The 22804-nt window shown below is 34.1% G+C and overlaps 1 protein-coding gene across 1 annotated transcript; it reads right to left on the reverse strand.

Moving 5' to 3' along the window:
* Positions 1–18750: 18750 nt before the first annotated feature.
* On the reverse strand, positions 18751–19329 carry LOC131039378 (uncharacterized). Its single transcript, XM_057972111.1, has one exon. It carries the CDS (start codon positions 19327–19329, stop codon positions 18751–18753), a length of 579 nt encoding a protein of 192 aa, XP_057828094.1.
* Positions 19330–22804: the final 3475 nt, after the last annotated feature.

A 22804-nucleotide genomic window follows, 5' to 3' on the forward strand; every position in this document is an offset into this window, starting at 1 on the left:
TATCCCCTAAATAAAATGTTAATATAATTTTGTTTTTAATTTTGTTTGTTTTCCTCAATTCTCGAGTCAATCCTAGGCCAAGTCATAACACATAGAATCTCTTTGGCATCAATGCACATAGATTCAAGCACCCAATTCCAACATTAATCACTGAGCACACACTAGAGATTGAACTAGTGCATATTAATCAAACTAATTAACAAGCATCAAACACTCATATATCCATCCAACTAGCACATATTAAACCACATCAAAATTCAACAAGGCAAGATCCCAACTATAGTGATTAAACATCAAATTATAAAATGGTTTGAAGGATCAATGTTAATTGTACCCTAAATTGATACGGGGAACTCAATTCACCTTGATCTCAATAGCAAGCAAATCAATTCATTTGCTATAAATATGCACTAATCTAATAGCTTGTCTTTTGCAATCATTGTATCCATTTATAAGTTCTTGCAAATAATATGAGCTCCAACTAAATATCCTTCCCACTCTTAAATCCTACTAAGAGTGGACTAACAAGGATGATCTAGGTTATTATAAAGGTAGAGAACATCTAGATCTAGTCCATTTGAGTAGTAGGGTAGAGAATCAATCAAGTCTATTGGATCAATTTGAGCATTATCAGTTGGCTTAAGAAAAAAAAAATTGAATTAATCACTTAGGCTTTGCCTATTTAAAGACAAATTATAAGACATCATTATCCATCCATCCAAACAAGCAATTAAAATTATTAGCAAATCATTGAATAAGTAAGAATACTCAATAATAATTTTAGATCAAGAACATCTTTTATCCACATATCTTTAGAGTAATTAAGAGTAATAAAAAATCGTTGTAAATTATCTTGTCATTATTCATTGTGAAAACAAGAATGAGGGATTTGAACAAGATACAAGGGGGGAGTTAGGACATTTCCACACTATAGCATAATATGCCCCCTAAAGGTGTTCATATAAACCACCTTAACAATTAACACAAGCTAAAGGAGAAAAACCCAAAGCAAAAGACTAACATGAACAAAATACAAAAAAACTACAAGATCATAATTTTCCTTATTCACTCTAGTTGATTTGTAAAGTTCAACAATGCATAATTTGATAGAATGTAGAGATGACAAGTGAAATCCAATTACAAAACCATCACACCTGATTTCACATTCACCCCTTTGAGGAGCTAAGTATCTTAATGTTCATATTTAAATTACACTTCCACTTGTTATATAATCAATCTCAACTCAATTATATGTGTTTAGGATTGGATTAAAGTGTTATTAGTGGGCTTTTAACCTTTAGGGTTCATTTATTTCCTCTTCATTTGGTGAACTTAACATCTCGAACCATTCTTCTCTTAGGGTTTTATTTTCTAATCTAATCCTCTTTAGTTTTTATTATTTTAAAATGAGATTTGAAACTTATCTTGGTTTGTATTGCCTTTCTTCACTTTGTGTTTTGTTTCTATGCTTAAGGACGACTTAGCTTCCACATTCCACTAAGGAGAAGCCCAAGATTAAATATTAAAATAGTATTGAATCAAGTTCATGAAGTCATGGTTGAGGATTTAAATATCATAACTCATCATAATGAGGAAGATGTTTTTGACAATGATACTCGTGTTGTACATATGGATAGGTGAAACGTGAATTTTTTTACACAAATGCTCACATTTGATGTTGTTAATTTGGGTAATGATGTTAATACTTAGAATTTAATTGGTGTATGACTTGTTAATGTCTAAACCTTGTGGAAAGGGATTAGTAAGAGGTGTAGTTCAAAGGATATGCTCAACAAGATCTTTAAATGATTCCTTCTACATCTTCTCCTGCATTGGCCATGATCATCTCTCGTACTCTTTCAATAGCTCTCACCACTTCTAATCCTCTAATTGTTCTCACTTTTCACATTCCACTTACACCAAAGTTACTAGTTCCAATTTTGTCATTCCATATTCATTCATAAAACCCCAACCAAACTATACTCAATTGAACACAAATGTCATCCTTAAAAGACATTATGAGATGCAAATTAAGGTTTATACCTTACCCCTCAATAAAAAACATGTAATCTACTTTCATGTGAGATTCTTGCTTGTCCATTTCCAATGGGATTTTGTGGCCCCTTGTTTTAACGTGTATAATATAGTAAAGGGGATCATGCGACTCATTTGAATTTCTATAATATAACTTGTTTGGATCATCTTTATGATGATAAGTTTCTTACCAAAGTCTTTCCTAGAAAACTTTAGGAATTATTCAATTGAATGTATTTATTATCTCCCTTGTGGCTCTATATGTTCTTTCACAAATCTGATAAATATGTTTATGCATCACTTCAATGTTAATATTCACTTGAAGGTTATAATTTGACATTTATTAGAATGCAGGGAAAAAATGAGCAAACTCTATATTACAATTTTAGATTTCAATAAAGACGCACTACTAAATTCCAATGATTAATTGCAAAGAGTGTTTGTTAAAAGTATATTACCACTATTCAAGAAATGGTGTACATGAATAGTTGTTCTTATTTTCATATATTTGTGTGCAAATGTGAAAAACATTAAATTAAAACATCTTGAATCTAATTCATTTAAATATTGACCATATCATGCCCTTATCAATCATCTTATCATTTAGGTTCCCACCAAAGAATTATTTGAAGAATGTAAGTGATGTACAAAAAAATAATGGCTTTATTTCATCCACTAATAATGTTTCTACACCATCTATATCTTATAATTTTACTTCTACCAATCTTGAAACACCAATAAAGTTTACTAAGTTGCACAAACTTCTCCATCTTGTATTGCAAAATATTTTGGGATAAAATATGAGTAAATTGTCCCCTATTTTTCACATAGACGCATTTTCTTACATGCTTAAATTTTATTGTACATATCATAGGTTCGTGATCACCATAAAGCAAATCATATCCCTTTTGTTGGGGATTTTGACCTCTATTGTAGACAACCAATAGAGTGGGATGTTATAAATTTAATATTATGTATTGATAATAGTCAATAGAACTTGCCAAATTTGTCTAGCATGTACAAAGGAAAATAGAACAATTTGAAATCGAAACATTACATATAACAAAATTTATGTGGGAAACCCTTTTAGGACAAAACCCACCACCAAAATATGTTCATGGTTATATAATCAAAAGTCAATGTCAATTCAATTCAACAACATCTTTGGAACCTTTTACAAAGTCTCAATATATAGCATGTCCTTCTACAATTTCTCAAATGTTTTACACACCAACAATGTACAATCCAATTCTATTCTTTTAGCCTATAAAGCCAAATAACCTTGGCACATATTTATAAGATGATGTATATAATAGACATATTCATGGGGATATCAATTGTCTAATTTTCCAACCAACATGTAGAATTCCAAAAGTCATGCCACTATAATCCAAACATACCACATAAAACACTAAGTTTGATTTCTTCACATGGGTAGTCACTTCATACTCTACCACTATCACACAATGAATCAATAGTTACAACCTTACCATGATCAATATATGCGTGTTTCTATTATAGTCCCTACTTTCTTGCAATGTCTCACACTAACATAACATTACTTTTGACCACATGTAGTACCTTGTTACATCTACCATAATATTATTCTACTCTCATTTTGTGTCACATGAGCTCTAGTTATACCACATGTATTACTAGATCACTATTCGTTCTCTAGAAAATACTATCATCCATATACAACTACAAGTTCTTCTCCAAATGCCTTGAAATTGTTATCACTACATTAAAACATTTGAACCATTATATATGATGTACCACAACACATGCTACAAAATTATCATATATGTAAATCGCGGTGCTTGTTGTGCTACAACATTTATAACTTTACCATGTATCACCACAATTCAAGTATGTAGACAAACACTTCCTACAAGGACTCTTTGTAGGTGAATATCACCCATGGGCCAACATTATACCACCATATTTGCTATAGGATAAAGTGCAATATTCAATCCAAGAGATTAACCTCATTCTTGAGAATGGGATAAACTTGTCTCATCTCTACATCATCAAACTCTCTTCACACATGTCCAATATAATTTACCTAGTTTCGTTGTGAACTTACTTAGCAATCTAATTGCTCAAGTAATGTTTGGTCTTTTATAGAACATCACATATAAGAAACTTGCCACTACACTTGCATGTTGAATCTTCTTCATGTCCTCTAAATACTCTATAGATTTAGGAGATTGTTTCATGCTTATCTATATGTCAATTGGTAAGAGTGTACTCGCTAGTTTATTGCCTTGCATTTCAAAACCTGATAAGAGTATCTCAAAATACTTCCTTTTTTTTCGGAAAAGATTTCTTATTGGTCCTATCCCTACATATTTGCATATGAACAATGTATTTTACAATTTATCTTATAAGTCTTTCATATGAAAATTGCTAGAAAATTGAGCTTTATTTTCCTTCAAATCAATTCTTTGTCATCTCATTTGGGTTGTTTCATTTCAATTTCCTCCTCTAAGACTCCATACAAGAATATTTTCTTAACATCCATATGCTTAATTCTCAAATATAGTATCATAGTAATAGATAACAACATCCTAATGGAACTCAACCTAGGAAAAAAGTGAAAAGATCTCACTAAAATCAATTCCTTAACCTAGGAATGTCCTTTTATCACCAACCATGCCTTGCATTGCTTAAGTGGTTCATTTTCTTCGAACTTCTTCTTAAACACCAACTTGCAAAAAAATTATTTCCTACCCTTAGGTAGATCAACTAGATTCCAAGTCCTACATTACTTAAATGCCATCATCTCTTCATTTATGGCATTCTTCCAAGACATTGTTTCTTTAAAAAAAAAACCTCTTCCACTGTATTAGTAAAATCAAGATAAAATACACAACAAAAATCCAATCAACCATTCCTATCAAGTGATCTCCACTACCTTGTATAGCTACTAATAAAGAATTCCCTACTATATTTACAATCTAATTTTATGATACATAATAGTGCATTTGAAACTGATTAGGAAAGTGGAAATGATAGTTGGGGATCCAGCTTAAATTTCCCCTCCTTAAGCACTTGGAAAAATTTCACATGGGCAAAAACCCTCAAATGTGTAACAATTAGTTTTCTTCCAGTCTAATTTTTATATGATGTCTTGTTTTGTAAAGGTAGAAGTAGGAGACATGTTCTTCAAGTGGCATGCAATGTAACTTCCTTATCCTAAAATAATTGTCCTATACTTTCACTACTCAACATAATTCTAACCTGGTCTAACAAGATTTTGTTTATAATCTCATCCACTTCATTTTTTTGCAATGTGTATCGTGTAGTCCCTTGCTATATAATTCCAACATGCTAATGTAATAAGTCAAACTCTTTAGAGAATTATCCACAAAATTATCTACTTAGTACCTTGAAATTCTTATTAGACTAATTCTCAACAATATCTTTTAACTCCTTAAACTTGAGAAACATCTTAGACTTCCTCCTAATAAAATACACTCAAGTACATAGACTTAACAATAAATGGGATATGTACACAAGAACAAAACATTATTGTGTATCACCTCCAAAATCTACTCTTCTCTAGTGATTCCAAAGGTAGACCATACTTTATTCTATTTTCCAAGCATACAATGCTCACAAAAAGTAACACACAAAAAAAAATTTAGCAAGGTCATTTCTATAATATTTTTTCTTCCTAAAAAGTTATGGAAGATATATTAATGAATATGCTTTGCATATTGTATTTTCTTACACCAATTGACGAGCACACAATTATATTTAGATGGGGGGTGCGAATCAATATAATACTAACTTTTACTTTTTCAAAACTTGATCAACCATGATAATGATATCCATACAAGATTTAGCAATTATAAACACAAGAAGAACACAAAGTTTACATTGAAACACTTATGGGAGAAAACCGTGGCAAAACATTGCTTAATAAACTTTTCTTGCAAACTTCAAAGGTACCTACTCACAAGAGACACCAATCCTCTCAATTTGTAGGGACCAACCTATTGGAGTCACCAACCCACACATCTAAGAACCAACTTAGTGAGAGACACCAATCTCTCCTTTAGGAAGCACCAACTTCCAAATTCTTCAATGGATGACACTTTCTTCACAAAATCTAAAAAGTGTATATAACGTCCTTCAATAATATGATATCAAACAATGTAGTGCTTTCACATATATTTTCCCTTGAGGTTTGTTGAATTATATTTTTATTGTATTGCTTTCATAAAATTTAATTTTATATGTTGCAACACATATCCTTTCTCTCACAACTATTGCTTATGAATCTAAATTTTTCAATGAATTTCTGACATATAATTTCTTCCCAATGTACTCAAATATGTGTTATAAATCTACTTATATATGCTTATAAATTTGTTCACATCTGCCTTATAAATTTGTTGGTGTATGACTGATTTATTTATTTGTCTTCCACACTTCTTTTTATCTTATATTTCTTTTCTCATTTCCTTTTCTTTGAATCTCCTTGTGGTTGTATGATATATTAATCATCTCTCCACACCATTCTCTCACTTCTTCAACCTTCTAAAATCTATTTCAACTAGAAATATTTTTCATTTAAATCACTTCTATTTATTTTCCCACTCATCTCTTTTTATACCCTCCATATACCAAATCCTCAAGGTTGCGAATTTTTTTCCAATGGATCCTTCGTTACCCAAATGAGGCATATCACTCTTCTTTATTTACCATTGTTGCTTTTAATATGTATGGGTAATTATATCCATTCATATCTCCTTTAAACTTGGGTGCTTAATATGTGTATATGCATGTAATTGTTGCTCTAAACAATTGTTTTATCATTCTCCTTAAGCTATTAGATGTTTAATGTGTCTTTTAATTTCTAGTGTTGTCATTTGTCTTCTTTTTTATCGGTAAATGAGGCTCTATTAGGGTCCTACCCATAACTTAAACTTTAAAAAAGTTAATTTACAACCATCACCCCTTTTTGGGCAATGATTTCAAATACCACTATGGTTGTCATACAATAAGATTGACACACCTAGACTACTTCTAAACCTAAAAACAATCAAAGATCTGCATCTAGCATCATAAAGGATAGCCATACTAAGAAATGGAAGCAGTTATTCTCCACACAAAATAACATGCTCATAGAAAACATATGCATCGCCATACATATATGGCTTGAAACATGGCATCTGCAACATAAGCAACGTACAAAATGTGGCCAAAACGTGCTCCTCCATACAAATGTGCAAAAATAGCCCTTTGATCGTGAGGAAAAGGTAAGCCAACAACATCCCAATTGTCAATATGAAGCCAATGAAGTAGTGGGAAACTATACCGCCATCCAAAAAGCACAATCGACAGGAATTTTTTTATTGCCGACAGTTGTGTGGAAAACACAACGTGTCTTAAAGGAGGCAGGTGCAATTTTTCCTGTAACACATAGGACTTGATGCACTGCAACACTGAAAAAGAAGGCAAAATAAATCAGGGTTTTTATGGTTTGTGTGACCGCCTGAAAGAGGGAGCTTTTATTAGAGGGTGGATAGTAAATATTGCGACTGTCAAACACAGTTAGTAAAAAACCCTAACTTTTTTATTTAACAATCTTAGTTCCATATGGTATTTTTTAGGTTTTTAGCTTTGAAAGGGGTATTTTTGTTTTATTTTAAATGGTTCATTTTGGATAGTCTTGTAGAAGTTTGCATTTGTTAGTGTTGTTGTCTCCATAACTAATTTACAAATCCATACCTGATAGTAGACTTTGCAAAACTTTTGTGTCTTTTAAAATGCCCTGTTCGGATAGGTGTGGAAAATTATTGTGTTGTTGAAAAGATTACAAAAAAATCATCCTTCATAATTCCATTCAAGAATCATACACTTGCATTTATAGGTGGGTCAAAAAATTCCTTGACACAAAGCACACATATAGACTAGGCAGATTTCAAAACTTCCATTTTTTTACACTCTTTTCAAAACCCTAGTTCGCTCCCCAAATGTATTACGAACCCTAGTAACATTACATAACCCCTAAGTGTGGAAAACCCTCGTATTCTTGAAAAGATTACCAAAATTCCTCTTTCACAGCCCCGTTCAAGGATCACAAACTTATTGAAAATCGCAGTGGTTCAACATTGATATATACAATTCATAAACCATGAGGGGTTTAGTATGGACGGTTTAGGGTATTAGTAAAATGTGTTTTAAGTGTGTGTTTTTTCGGGTTATTGGGTATTAGTAAAATGTTAAACATTGAAAAATAATTATGCCAACCACTTTCCCTCGGCCAATGATAAAGATTGACACTTGTGAACAATACCTAGCTGGGCAATAATAACTGCCAGAATGCAACATCACTTCAATAAATAACATCCTCCATTTGGCATAGCATTAAGTAAATCCTATTATTGGTAAGTTATTTATTATCTCATATTTAACTTAAAGTAACTTTCAATTATCCTCCTTCTTCCAAAGCTAGTTTGAGGAGCACTGAATACTCAATTTCACAATTGAGTTCCAAGATTTCTTGGTCCCTTTAAAGTTTTCAAACAGTTTATTTAAAATACACCAACTGAACATGCTTCCATAGGGAAATTGTACAAAACACTCCCATATATATTTATATATTTTCATTAATATCATAAAAGTATGAGTTCCAAGCCAAGAAGCAGTCAATTCATACCTAGTTACATGAGCAAGAAACCTAAATAAAATGTTGGAGGTAGGAAAATGCACTGTGTTTTTGAAACCATAGAAAAGGCATGATGTTTTCAACCCATGGAAACCAAGTCTATGAAGTCTTTGTTCTATTCATTCCACATCACTTCTTTGAATACCTAAGGAATTTTTCTTATCTACTATAAGAGTCTATGTTGGCATTGATTTTAAATACTCATACTATCTTTTGTAACATTGAATGTAAATAGAAGAGTCAAGGTTGAAAAACACATCGTGTATTAGAACACACACAAACCAAGTTTTATGTTCATATGATGTCTTGTCCATCTTTTGTATGTTATCAAACATCATGGGATTTTTATTATATACTAATATGGTGTCCGTGGGCATTGATTTTCAAAAGTCAGTTTGGCTTCTTGTTAAGTTGAATATGAATAGAATGTTGCAGGTAGGATAAAGCACCATTTTTTTCAACCCACAGAAACCAAGTTTTCAATTTGTATGATGTCTAAGCACAATTTCAATTCCCACCAGGAGAGATGGGTTGAAGCTATTCTTGATATAAGTTAGACCAAACTCACAAATAAGATTTGGTAGTTAATGAAAATGCATTTTTTGCAGTTGCATTTTATGAGAGGTTGTGTATTCTCATTTTTAGACCTCATATCTAAACTACCATTTGTTGTTGTTGCTGCTGAAATCTTTAGTTTTGCAATGCGGTCTCGTATTATTGTTTTGAAAATTCTTCTTCTATTATCTATCTATCATCTTCTCCTCTTTTTTCTCACTATACAAAATTAAATACATAACCAATAACAGATGTGATAGCTAATTGTTTAATGCTCATCACAACATGCACAACTTCTAGTCACAATTCCTAGGATACATTACATTTTTATGCTTTCCCCATTTCTTTCTATTATTGATTGACCTTTCTCTATACAAATGTAAACAATATACTATATGTTTGAGTTTGGTGGCAACAATGGACATATCTAGGTTTTGGAGGTTACCACATGGGTTTTGGTGTACTTGCCCCTCATCCTTTCCATGTAACATTTTAAATGTGAAACACAATGATATTATCTTCTTATATATTATCTATTGTTTTGTTTATCATCTACATGGTATGCCAATTCATATTATACATTCTTAAACTAATTCACGATAAAGGCCTGTAGGTTGTATATCGTGTTGTGTTTTACAATATGAACAAGTTAAGTTTATGGATGATATGAGGTGCACTCGATGGCCTTCATTGCACATTTATTGAAATGATTCACATGATTTGAGAAAAAAATTCCTCAGATAAACGAGGTTTGTGCACCCCTTAATTTTTTTTTGCTTCTTTGTAGTTAGTTATATGGCTACAATGTTGAATTCATGGAATACGTAAACTTGAAGCTATTAGTCGCAGCGAAACCGTAATTTGGTAGCCCCATTAAACAATGCAACATTTAGTTTATGTTGTTACCCACATTCTACCCACAATTTGTAGGATCTCGTTCATTTCTATGTTTTGTTTATTTATGTGAAAGATTAATTCCATATTTTTTGTAGAGATGGCAGTGATTTCTTTCATATTCGAGGTTGCTTGTAGCAATGGTACTCATTTCACATTACTGGAAAGGATTCAGACAATTTCAGTGCATTTGTCATCTGGGTAAATATGTCATAGGGCTAGGATCTTACATTCATTGTATATGTATATTTAAGGTTTTTACTCCATGGCAAAATCAAGGTTGTCAACCCCAATAAAAAATGTATTATTCAGATTACGTTGATGTGGGGTGGCTAATTTCCCCAGATTGTAAATGTCATTGTGCAATGTGCAAAACAATAAGTTATATTCAACCTGCACACCTTCTACCCACAGTTTCTAGGATTTCATTCATTTCCATGCTTATTTTATTTCTCTCAAACATTGATTCAACATTTTTTGTACACATGTCAACAATTTTTGTCTTATTTGGCATTTTTTTTGTCAATGGAACCATATACTTATGCAACATCTTCATAACACATCTAAACATTGATATTATTATGTAAGGTTCACTATAGCTTTGGAGTGAAATATTTCAGCAATGGAGGACACGAGTACATTTATGGTTAGTGTAGGCATCTAAAAATGGTCGACGCTTGCGGTGTTATACTTTAACATGTCCGTGTGACCTTTTTTTAGGGTTTTTCACATCTTATTAACATTTCTTCTATGTTGCACATTTGATTTTTATCATTTGTCGACATTATGTCATTCCTTTGCATTTCTTTCCTATCCAATTTTGATTCTCTCGCTTTTGAATTAGGTCTTGTCAATATCATCTTCAAATTGTAATCATTGGTCATGATCAACCTTATCATGTCAATTGGACATCATCAATCCTAATTTGTGTCAGATTAGGGTTTTGTCCTAGATCTTCAAAATTTTCAACCATTTTCAATCAATTATCAATCAATTTCAATCATTTTAGATCCTTTTTCAATCATTAGTTATCATTCTCTTCTAAATTTGCAACAGATTCGTCATCAGTCTTTTGTCACTCGACTTTCATCAAGTTTGCCTTTTATCAATATTTGATCGATGCGTCATCGATCTCTATCAATCACCAATTCTTTGTCAATTTTGGATCGATCAGTCATTGATCCTTATCAATTGTCATCTATCAATTTGATCCTTTTGTGAATTTTGATCAATTTGTCATTGATCTTCATCAATCAATATCGATTTCTTATCAATTATCAAGTCTTCATCATTTAATATATTGATCATGATTGACTTTATATCAATTGTTTCAATCTTGTCTTGGCTTAATTCATTTCTAATCTATCTCCTAGAGTTTTGTGATTTAATCATTTAATCCTATTAACATTTCCCCTTTAGGTTAAGTGAATTCATTTATTTATCCTAAGTGTCCTATGTCACAATTAAATAAATCATTTAATTAGCCAATTTTGTTGTGAAATAATTAATAAATGAGATTTATTAATTAGGTGTCATCTAATTTACTAAATTCCTAATTTCCTAATTTCCCTTTTTCCACCTAATTTGCTAATTTTCAAATTCAAATATTCCCACTAATTTCCCCCCCTAATTTCTCCTCTATTTTGTCTCGTTCTTTTGGGGCTAATTTGTCATAAGTTGAAGGCTAGTTTTGTCCTTAATTTTTCATTCAATCCATGAGCAAATTTTAAGGACAATTTCTCATAAATCAAATGGCTATTTTTCCTCCCTAATTGTGTCATAATTGATGAGCATAATTTGCTCTTAATTTGTCATATTTGCACATGGTAACTTGTCATTCAATTTGTCATAATTTGTCATTCAATCATGACAATTTGTGAACCACTTGCCCTTTCTCAAATTTGGAGACTTTTGTCCTATAAATTGAGCTCTCATTTCTCATTTGATCGCAACCACATTTCAAGTAACCTTATCCTGCAATTTCCATCCCATAATCCACTTGATTTTCACTTGCATTTGTGTTTGTAGGTGAGATCCACATCCAATTTGAAGGTGGAAGAATAACAATGGAAGTCAATGAAGGCAACATCTCTGTTTTGGTTTGCGCTTTATTTTAATGTTTTGTCTTTCATTCTTTCATTGATTGAATTAGGAGTGTTTATCATAGCTAATTAGGTTTGTGGTTGCCTAATTATGTGCTTTTGATGTTTTTTCCCGAATTCCTAGTTAGATTTTCTAGTGAACCCGATGTGAACATGGCTAAACTTTTGTCTTCTGAGTGTTTTTGAGGTGTTTGCAGGTCAAATTTGTAGAGAAGAAGCCTTTTTGGGGTGATTCAGGAGTTTTGCGCCTATGCAGAGGTGTTTTGCGCTAGTGTCAAGGCAACTTGCCCCTGTATAGCAACTTACCTACTACTTCATCAAGCACAGAAAACACAAGTTTATTTTAGCCTCCTAAAGTCTATGTGCAACTACTTTAAAGAAGTCACTCAAAATGCAAGTTGCATGCTGTCAATTTATCCCCTTAGTTAAGCTAAATGAGCAAGATAAGATGTGTTACTTTCTAAAATAGAACTCTTAATTAACTAGGTGATTAAATGCATGAAAGTTGCTTAAAAACAATCCTACACATAGACATGTCAGTATGCCTGTGCAAGGATTTGAGGTAGTTTACAATTAGGACTTTGTTTTTGTGTTCTCTTTAAGTTTTGAGGCTTGTAGGGATAAAATAGGGTTTATTAATGAACAAAAGGCCTTAAAATGGAATCAACTAGCATTAATCAGGTCTTGGATTAATAAACAATTATCTTCATATTTGTTTTTTTTCTTCATATAATTGGTTTAAAATGAACAATCAAACTTTCAATTTGGGACCTAAAATTGAACAATAACTTGTTAAATTTTCTACAAAATTGCTTTCAATTAGTCTATGTAACAACCCTCTGGCTAAAACATTTGAGAAAAAAACATTGATTAATTTTGAGCAAGGTTTGAAATGATTATTTATTAAATATAATAAATTAAAAATTAGTCAATAAATCAAATAATAATAAATACATTAAACTAAATAAACTTTATATAATAGTAGACTAATTCTATTAGGAAAGCAAACATACAATATTATTTACATAATAATATTTAAATACATACAAGTTATTAATTTTAAAATTTAAACAATAGATAAATGCTTATTTTACAATTATTTTAATGCATATATTTTTATTAAGCACATGGTGCAGGAGAAAAGGGAAATACCAAGACACTTGGCATAATAGAAGATGAGGTTATTACAAGCATATTCTATGACAAATGGAGATTACAATATTTATTTATATTAGCAAATTTTATGACATGGGAGTTACAAATTTATTCCATGACAAGAATATCTCTATTTGTAGTAATTTTATGACATGAGAATATCTCTATTCATGGTAATTTTTTTGTTTTTGGTCGATAATAATTTGTATTTTATTGCATCATAATATAATAAGGATTACATAAAATATTAGTCTGGGCTTTCCAGCCTACAAAACAACCCTTCATTGGACATTGCTCTTACAATCTTCATCGTTGTAAAACCCACAACATCTAAGCAAAATAACGTTCATCCTTAAAAACCAGACCCTTCCTACTATGTTAAGCCTAATTAGCTCCTTAAAGCTGGGGAAAACAACAAACCCTTGCCTCTAGCAGTTAATCCTACCCATTTAAGACATCATCTTGCAAAAAGAAGTAACCCAACTGATATCCACAATTTTAACCAAAAACTGTAAAAACATCTATAACTAAAAGACTACACTTTTTTCTTCAAAATATCTATAGACTATAAAGTTTCTGCACAGTCTAAACAAAACCAGCACCATCCGTGAAGCTTGCACCAGTCACGCTCCTTCTCCTGATCTCAGATCGCCTGCCTCTGGGAATCTCCTTCGGCCATGCTCATGTCAACTCATTTTCTTCCCTCTCATGACACAAAATTATCCTTTAGAGTTTTTCCTAGACCTGCGCCCTATCCAACACATATGCCTCCTTATCCACCTTCCCAAACCACCTGACAAAGGAAACTATTCCAAATTCATCAGTATCCTCTACATCCACAAAGCCTTCTGAGTAATCCAACCCTACTCCAGGCACAACCCACTCCAAAATGGAGTCCAAACCATCGAGCAATTCATCATCAAAAATAGAGGTGATAGCCCATTTAACCATCTCTATGTCTTCTCCAATTTCCAGTCCCCAAGCAATGATCGTGGATATTATATCCAAGTTCACTTTCCACCGCATTGAATTCTCCATAAAATAAGGCCCCACGACCTCCATTGCCACGTTAACAGCCTCAACTTCCTTGAAACGTAACAAACCCGACATTCTTTCTTTACTTACAGGTCCCTTGAAACCCTTCTGTTGTTTCCTTGTGTTCACTGTGAAATTCGCTTCCATGTTTTATTTCTTAAAAAACAACCAACACTCCGCCAGTTAACCTCCACACTAATCAGTTTTTACACATGAATGTCTCCACTATACTCTTTATCTTGTGAACCACGCGGACTTCACCTTCTTAAATGCCATCCTCAGACTTGAATTACTAATTTGACATGCCACCCTGCAAATCGTGCCATCGCACTTCCCATCGTCCTTGAAGATTTCCCTTCAAAAATCACCCATCTTAACATGCTCGCCAATCCTTTTGAAAGATTTGGAATGAGGTGTCCGAGAAAGAACCGTGCATTCACCATCATTAAAAAGATGGGACACCACAAAATGCCACCAATGCTAATTTTCAAATCCAATCAAAAACATATTTTCCTTCCAACCCATATGGGAAACATCATAACCTTTTTTCACAAAAGAGGGGGTCGCACGTTTTACACTGCAAGATGACATCATCTGCCTAACGTCACACACCCACCAACTGATAACTAATCATTGCACAATCACATAAACCAATATAAAATTCCCTTGAAAATCTTCCAATCTTAATTCGCCTTCCAGCTCAAAGGATAGAGCACATTTAGAAAGTCTATCAGTAGTCTGGTTTCCATCTCTTCGAATGTGACTTATTTTGAAATTGTCAAAAAAAATTAAATCTTCAATGATCAGAGCAATAAATCCTTGTAGATGCCAAGCTTTGATATTCCCATTCATGATGGCCTGAATTATGATTAGGGAGCCCCTTCCAAATGAAGATTCCGGACACCTTGGTTTCTGGCCAATCTAACTACTAGTAGTGTCGCTTGCGCTTCAGCTTCATTATTCGTGCAACTCCTTAATCTTTTTGCTCCACACATAATTAAGTCTCCAGAATCATTCCTAATAACAAACCCTTCTCCTACCACATTTCTACATGCTTGCGCAACCCCATCAAAATTCACTTTGAACCAACCCTTATTAGGAGGGGTCCAACACACATCCAAGACCTTCTTATTTTTACTCTTGTTATTAGCCCATGAGCCATGTCTGATTTTGATACCCGACCAAGCTCTCTATATTTTACTGTCCATTGAGGTGAAGGGAGATGTTAATGTTATAGATTGGGAGGCTGCTACACCAACAACCTCTTCAATAGCCCTATTAATTACGTTCAATAATCTTCTAACATCCTCAACCTTATCCTGAAAAATGCTACGGTTACACTCTTTCCAAATCTCCCATATGACTAAAGAGGGGATAATATGCCATACAATTGAAAGAGTTGACTTACATGGTTGCCTTGGCCAACTTTCAAAGACCACTTTGAGGGTGGACTGAAGAGGACCCTGCCAATTTAGTTTCTCTTGAAGTTCTGACCAACACCTCGTTGCTACCTCACACCTCAATAATAAATGATCCACTAACTCCTCTGACTTACTACACATCACACATTTGGAAGGGCCCATAAAACCAAGCCGTTTCCTTCTCTCCCCTGTTAAAATTCTACCTTTAACCGCTAACCAAGCAAAGGCACCCACTTTCAGAAGGCAATCTTTACACCAAAATAAATCCCAAAACCTTGAGGGAATCTCCTCCCTACCTTCCAAAAATTCATAACCTAGTTTGACGAAGTAGTTCCCATCCCGAGCTCCACACCAAATCACCATGTCCTCCAATCCTATAAAGAAAATCCTCCTCTGCTCCAACACATCCATGAGACGTCGCTGAGACTGAGCTGAGAGACCTGTTGTCACCAAATCCTTCCAAACCTATTTTTTTCCAAAATCCCCATCTACCGCTCGCATATAATCGTTGACACGATCACCCCAAATATGCACCAGGTGATCCTTTATCGCAGAGAAATTACCAATATCTTTGATGGTTGAAAAACTAGCCCAAGAGTCTTCCCAAAACTTATCTTTCAACCCTTTGCCAATCTGCCAAGCTAGATGATCAGTGACCACCCCTCTGCAACTAACTATGAAATTCCAAATAGCCGACCCCTTAGGGGGGTTACCAATTGTAAAGATTCTATGATCTTCTATAGAATCCAGATATTTAGCTCGCAACACTCTGACCCACATTTGGTCTGGATTAGTATAGATATTCCAAACCAACTTAGCCCCTAGAGATACATTCATCTTGTGCCAATCTCTCAAACCTACACCGCCCTTTACCTTTGCTTGACAAACTTTATCCCATGCCAATAAAGGAATTTTATCTTGATCATTTTCTCCATTCCAAAAGAATTTTTTCATCCTTTGTTGAATCACACTAATAACCTTTTTCAGGATCTTTAAACACATCATTGAGAAGATTGGAATTGCAGACACAACAAATCTTAACATTAGAATTTTTCCAGCTGAAGTTATCCATCTACTTTTCCATCCATCCATTTTATTTAGATAACAATCAATCAGATTTTTCCATAAATCAGACTTGTTTTCACCCCCAAAGAAAGGGATGCCCAAGTATTTACTAGGGAGGGTTCCCACCTTCATTCCCAAAATTCTACAAATCTCCCTCTGCTTACATTGTTTGGTGTTAAAAAAGAAAATTTCAGATTTGAACCAATTAACCCATTGTCCTAAAGCCTATCCATACACATCCAAAGTCCTCTTAATGACTCAATCTTCCCTCGTTGACGCATTCCCTGCGAAGAAAGTATCATTTGCAAATTGTAGGTGGGTTAGGGGATTCACCCCTTCTGCAATTTGAACACCTTTCCAAAGCCCTTCTTCCCACTTCTTGGAAATAAGCCTCCCAAGAACCTCGAACATAATGATGAACAGAAAGGGGGAGAGAGGATCACCTTGGCGAATGCCTTTTTTAGACTCAAAAAAACCTTGAGGGCTTCCATTTATAATAACAAAAAATCAAGGGGAGCTGATACAACTTTTCACCCATGCAATCCATCCCTTGTTGAATCCAAATTTTAATAGGACTTGCATAAGAAAGTCCCTATTTACCTCATCATGGGCTTTCCTTATATCCACCTTAACCATCATCTTTTCAGTCCTTGTCATCCGAATAGAATGAACAACTTCATGTGCAAGAATGATGCCTTCACAAATAGATCTACCAGAGGAAAATTCACTTTGTTCACTTGAAATTACTAATTCCAGGACAAGTTTTAATCTATTCGCCATAACTTTGGATATTACCTTGTATATGGTGTTACATAAAGAGATCGGACAAAAATCATCAAAGGATGTATAGTCCACCTTCTTTGGAATCAATGCAATAAAAGTGTTGTTGAAATCCTTTAAAAAAATCCCCCTTTTCTTGATTTCTCCACCACTTCCAGGATATCATTTGCAAGGATGTCCTAATTTTTTTGATAGAATACGGCAGGGAAGCCATTCGGCCCTGGATATTTGTCTGATCCTAGTCCAAAAATAACTCTCTTCACCTCCTCCAAAGACACTGGGTCCATTAAAATTTTGTTTTGATCTTCCTTGACACATGAAGGAATGACCTCCACAATTTGATGCAAATCTCCCCTAGGGTTCACTTCACCATTAAAAATATCTGAAAAATGTTTGACTGTCTTCAAATTGATCTGATTTAAATTTGAAACAGTCACCCCTACACTGTTCTTTATGGAAAAAATCTTGTTCTGAATCCTCTGAACCTTGACTGAAGTGTGGTAGAATTTTGTGTTTTTGTCACCATCTTTCAACCATGTTTCCTTGGACTTTTGTCTCCAAAATATTTCCTCTCTAGCTAAAACCTCCGAGTAGCATTTGTTTTAAGAAAATTCCTTATTAAAATCATCTTCATCCATTCCCTGGCTAATGATTTGTTCATGAAGTGTTTTTAACTCTTCTTCAATTCCTAACTTTTCACTAAAAATATTCCTAAAAGTTTATCTATTCCATTTCTTGAATTGCTCCTTTAAAAATTGTAATTTTTTGAAAAAAATAAAGGCTTTTTTACCTGATCTTTCCGAGATATGCCGCTACCACTGCTCCACTAAATTTTTGATTTGGCTATCCCGTAGCCACATTGCTTCAAATTTAAAAGGGCATCTCTCCAAAGCACCGTCATCTTGAATTCTGAGGCAAATAGGATAATGATCTGAGCCTATTATAGGTAGAATTTCAGCAACACAGTTCCAACGACTTTCTGACCAATCCCCAACAATAAAAAACCTATCTAACCGCTCAGATATGTTCAAAAAACCACTCCTCCTATTAGTCCAGTGAAATCCCCCATTCTATAGGGAATTTCAAGTAGCCCAGAATCCATGACAAAAGCATTAAAGTCTCTATGAATATGTCTATTCCAACCCACACTACCTATCTTGTATGAAGGGCGAAGTAGAGCATTAAAGTCTCCACCAAGAATGAACAAGTTTTCCCTATCATTCCTTAGAATGTCTGATAACTCAGACCATAGCTGCAATTTCAAATTAGAATTGTTAGGTCCATAGATATTGATAAAGAAAAAGCTGGTGTGTAACTGCTTCGATCTTATCTTCAGCCACTGCCACCATCTATCAATTCTAATGACATCCACTTCAACAACTGAATCCCGCCAAAGAGCATCAAGGCCACCAGAAGCACTTTGAGCTCCCACAAGACTACTTTTCCAAGAATGAAACCTCCTAGCAAAAACACCAAAATCCTCTTCTTTGATATTTGTTTCTTGCAAAAAGACAATGTCTGGTATCACTTGATCAAGACACCTTTTGATCAAGCAAATCTTGTTAGGGGCATTACAGCCCCTAACATTCCATGATAGGGTCCTCATTGCTCCGAGGAAAAGGCATAACCTTTTCCCAATCTCAATTTGCTTTGGCCTGTTGCATTACCCGCCATTTCCAACTTGACCTTGTTAGATTTGGCACCCCTTTTCTTTTTCTCTCCCACCTTAGCTTTTGTTTGGAGGGATAATGTCATCGCCAGTGTACGCTTATCTTGGGTTCTTGTAAGGGCTGAAAATCCTAGTTCATCATCTCCGTCCTGCAAATAGGAGGACTCACCCTCATATTTTGAATCTAGGAGATCCCCTCCAATGTCCTTTACTCCTTCAAATGAGCTTTCCAGATTTCTTATCGGGGATATTTGTATGTCCTTAAAAACCGATTCCTCCATAATTGGATCAGGATTATCATTCTGCATTTCTGAAACAATCTAAAAAATATCTGGGTCTAGGGCCATAGTGATCTCTTGTTGACTCATAATAGTAGGATCCTCCTCATGTTTCTCCAAAGTTGTTGAGGGTGCTTCCATTTCTTCCACTTGGGATATATCCTGGTCATAAATTTTACTTTCTGGGATTGTAGGGATTTTTTCATCGTCCTGATTTTCAAGGATTTCCTTTTGTAAAGATCGTCTTCCCTCTGAATTGGTTTCCTCCAGCCTCCACAATGCATCCTGCGCACTTCTTCCCTGAGGAGTTACTGCACAATCATAACTATTCAAAGAAAGGGGCACAACTATATCCAGCTTCCAATGTGATTCATTAACACAATAATCATTAATAACAGCCTTCTATGAATCAAAATTATCCATCTTCATATCATATACTAAAGCATTACTACATTTTGAAGAAAATTGAATCGCCCAGTCCTTTTCATTCCAGTGTTGTTCCCAAAGGTTACCTTCTGACAACCGAATGATTTCCTCCTCTAGCTGATTCTACATTACAACTTTGCCTTTTTCATCCTTTTTACAAAAACCCGGAGGATGAATTTTGGTAGTGCGGTTGGAACAAGACTCCATTTAGTTTTCCAAAATTATTTTTTGTTTCCAAAACCCCGATCCTGTTTTGATCTCTAAGGTGTCAGGGAGATTGTTGATTGGTTGCCAATTGATGCACAACCTAGAGACCATGCTAAAATAAAGGAGTCGAAATATTCTTCTAACATAATAAACTCACCAAGTTTGCCTCCTATATGTTTCAATGTTTCCATATCCTTATATTCCTAAGGGAGATCGGGCAGTTTTATCCAAATGAGGACAGTTTCCACCAAAGCCTCATAAGGGTTGAAGTTAGGTTTCCAGGCTGAGATGGTGAGTCCTTTTCCTTCTAGAAAAAACATCCCATTCTCTATTATCCAGTCTCTATCTTGAGTTGTTGGGCATGCAACTTGGTAGTAACCATTACCTGGGGTTTTAAGATCCATTCCTTCCCCCTAGTTTTTGTTACACTAGTCCCTAAATTTGGAAAAAGTCGGCCATGCTCCTCCCCATTTAACAAAAAGGGCTTTGTCAGTCAAAAAACAAAGCGACTCCCTCCATGCTTCATTTTCTAGTTCTACAGACATGACTCTACTAAATTCTGCATTAGGATTCACCTCTAATATCTTTGCTGCCTCGGAGGAGGGTTTTGGCCGCCAAAATTTCTCCTGGACCTATCTAAAATCCACTTTCATGCCAGAGTAGAGATCCCAAAAACCACCAAAGCAACTAGCTTTATGAGCCCTTGAAGAGCTAACACTGCGATCCCCAAAATTGTTCTACCCCTTCGAAGTCAACAGAGCCTTCCATGTCCATCTTTTTTGGGAGGTCACTCTCTGTTAGAACCTCCCTCGCTCCTTTGCTGCCTTTGAAAACTCCAAGTGACTTCTCAAGCAAAACACCAAGTGGTCCTCCTTGAATCCTGGTTGCTTGAAACTCAATTTCGATAGCACTGCCAAATGTGGGTTGGCTACGGGGGGAGGCATTATAAGAAATAACAGAGGGGAATTAGTTGCTGCCTATGCTAGGAATCTGAATGGGAATTTAGAACTTGAATTTGATTTTCAATTTGGTTTTTGAAATCATGCACATGTAATTTGAATTTGGAAGAAATTTAAATGAAATTAGAATTTGGGGATTTGGAAATGGAAGAATTAATTAGTTAATTAAATAATTTAAAGAAACTATTTAATTATTTAGAAATGGAATTTAATTAAATAATAAAGATTATTTAATTTAAAGGATTAAAATCACAATTAATTAAATAATAAATATTTAATTAATATTTAGAAGAGGGTTGAATGATTAGATGATTGGAGATAGAAATTGAATAATTAGTAATTTATTTAAATAATAAAGATTATTTAAATTGGGGAAATAATCAGAATTAATTAAATAATAAATATTTAATTAATATTTAGAAAATGATTGAAATGATTAAATGATGATAGAATAGGAAATAGAATAATTAGTAAGATAATGAGGAAATATGAAATTAGAAGAATTTAGAAGAATAAGTTAAATTGACTTAATTAAATAATAAAGATTATTTAATCAATTAGAGGAATAATTAGTACATGATCAATGAGGCATTTTTAGGTGTCTACATTTGCCCCTCTTTGAGACAAAGTTGGAACGACATTGTTTCAAAGAAAACAAAAAATTATGCCTCAGTATGCCTTGGTATTGCTATATAGTGTAAATATGCCCCCTCGGAAAAGGTGGTCAAAAAATTCAAAAATTGACACCATGTTTTCAATACCTGTTTAAAGAGAAAGCGTGTAAAATTTTGTGTCATTTTGAGATCGTTTGAGTAGGCTACAAGTTGTTTGAAGCTAGTGGGGACCACGGGCGTCAGGGTGTTGTAAAACCCTAATTTTTGAGCTATAAATAGAGAATTCTAGGTTTTCATTTGCTCATTTGTGATTTGGTAGTTCCTTGGTTTCTTTGCAATTTATGTGCCTGTTTCTGAGTATTTGATCATCATGGCTGGTTATAGAGCTCAATTGCACTTGTCCGACCAAGTACGTTCATTTCAGAGACCTCCTGGGACTGGCGGCATGGTATTTTTCATTGTTTTTCCCTGATTTTTCCCTGTTTTTCAAAAATTGTCCTTGATCATTTTTTTCTCTACGTTACGCAATCGCTTGTCGATTTTTACGCATTAGTGTTTAGTGTACCGCAAACGCTTTAAATGTTATGCATGCGTTGTAAGTATGTCACATTCATGTATATCATTATGCATAAGTGTTTTTTTGTCACGCATGCACCCATTTTGTCACGCATAAGTCATAATTGCTACACATTCATTGTATATGTTATTTGTTGTCATGCGTTTGAAAATATTTTAAGTTTATCGGTATCCGACAACTGATATTTTGATCATTTTTGCGGTGCAGGAGAATATTGGAGTGTTATACTGTCGACAAAGCAGACCTAGTGGACTTGATCTTCAAGCTGACCTACCGGATGATGAGATTGAGCATATTCATCAGCTTGGTCTTTACCATGTATTGCATTTGCTAGAGGTTACGACCAACAGG

The sequence above is a fragment of the Cryptomeria japonica genome, chromosome 10 (assembly GCF_030272615.1).
Source record: "Cryptomeria japonica chromosome 10, Sugi_1.0, whole genome shotgun sequence".
Classification (NCBI taxonomy): domain Eukaryota; kingdom Viridiplantae; phylum Streptophyta; class Pinopsida; order Cupressales; family Cupressaceae; genus Cryptomeria; species Cryptomeria japonica.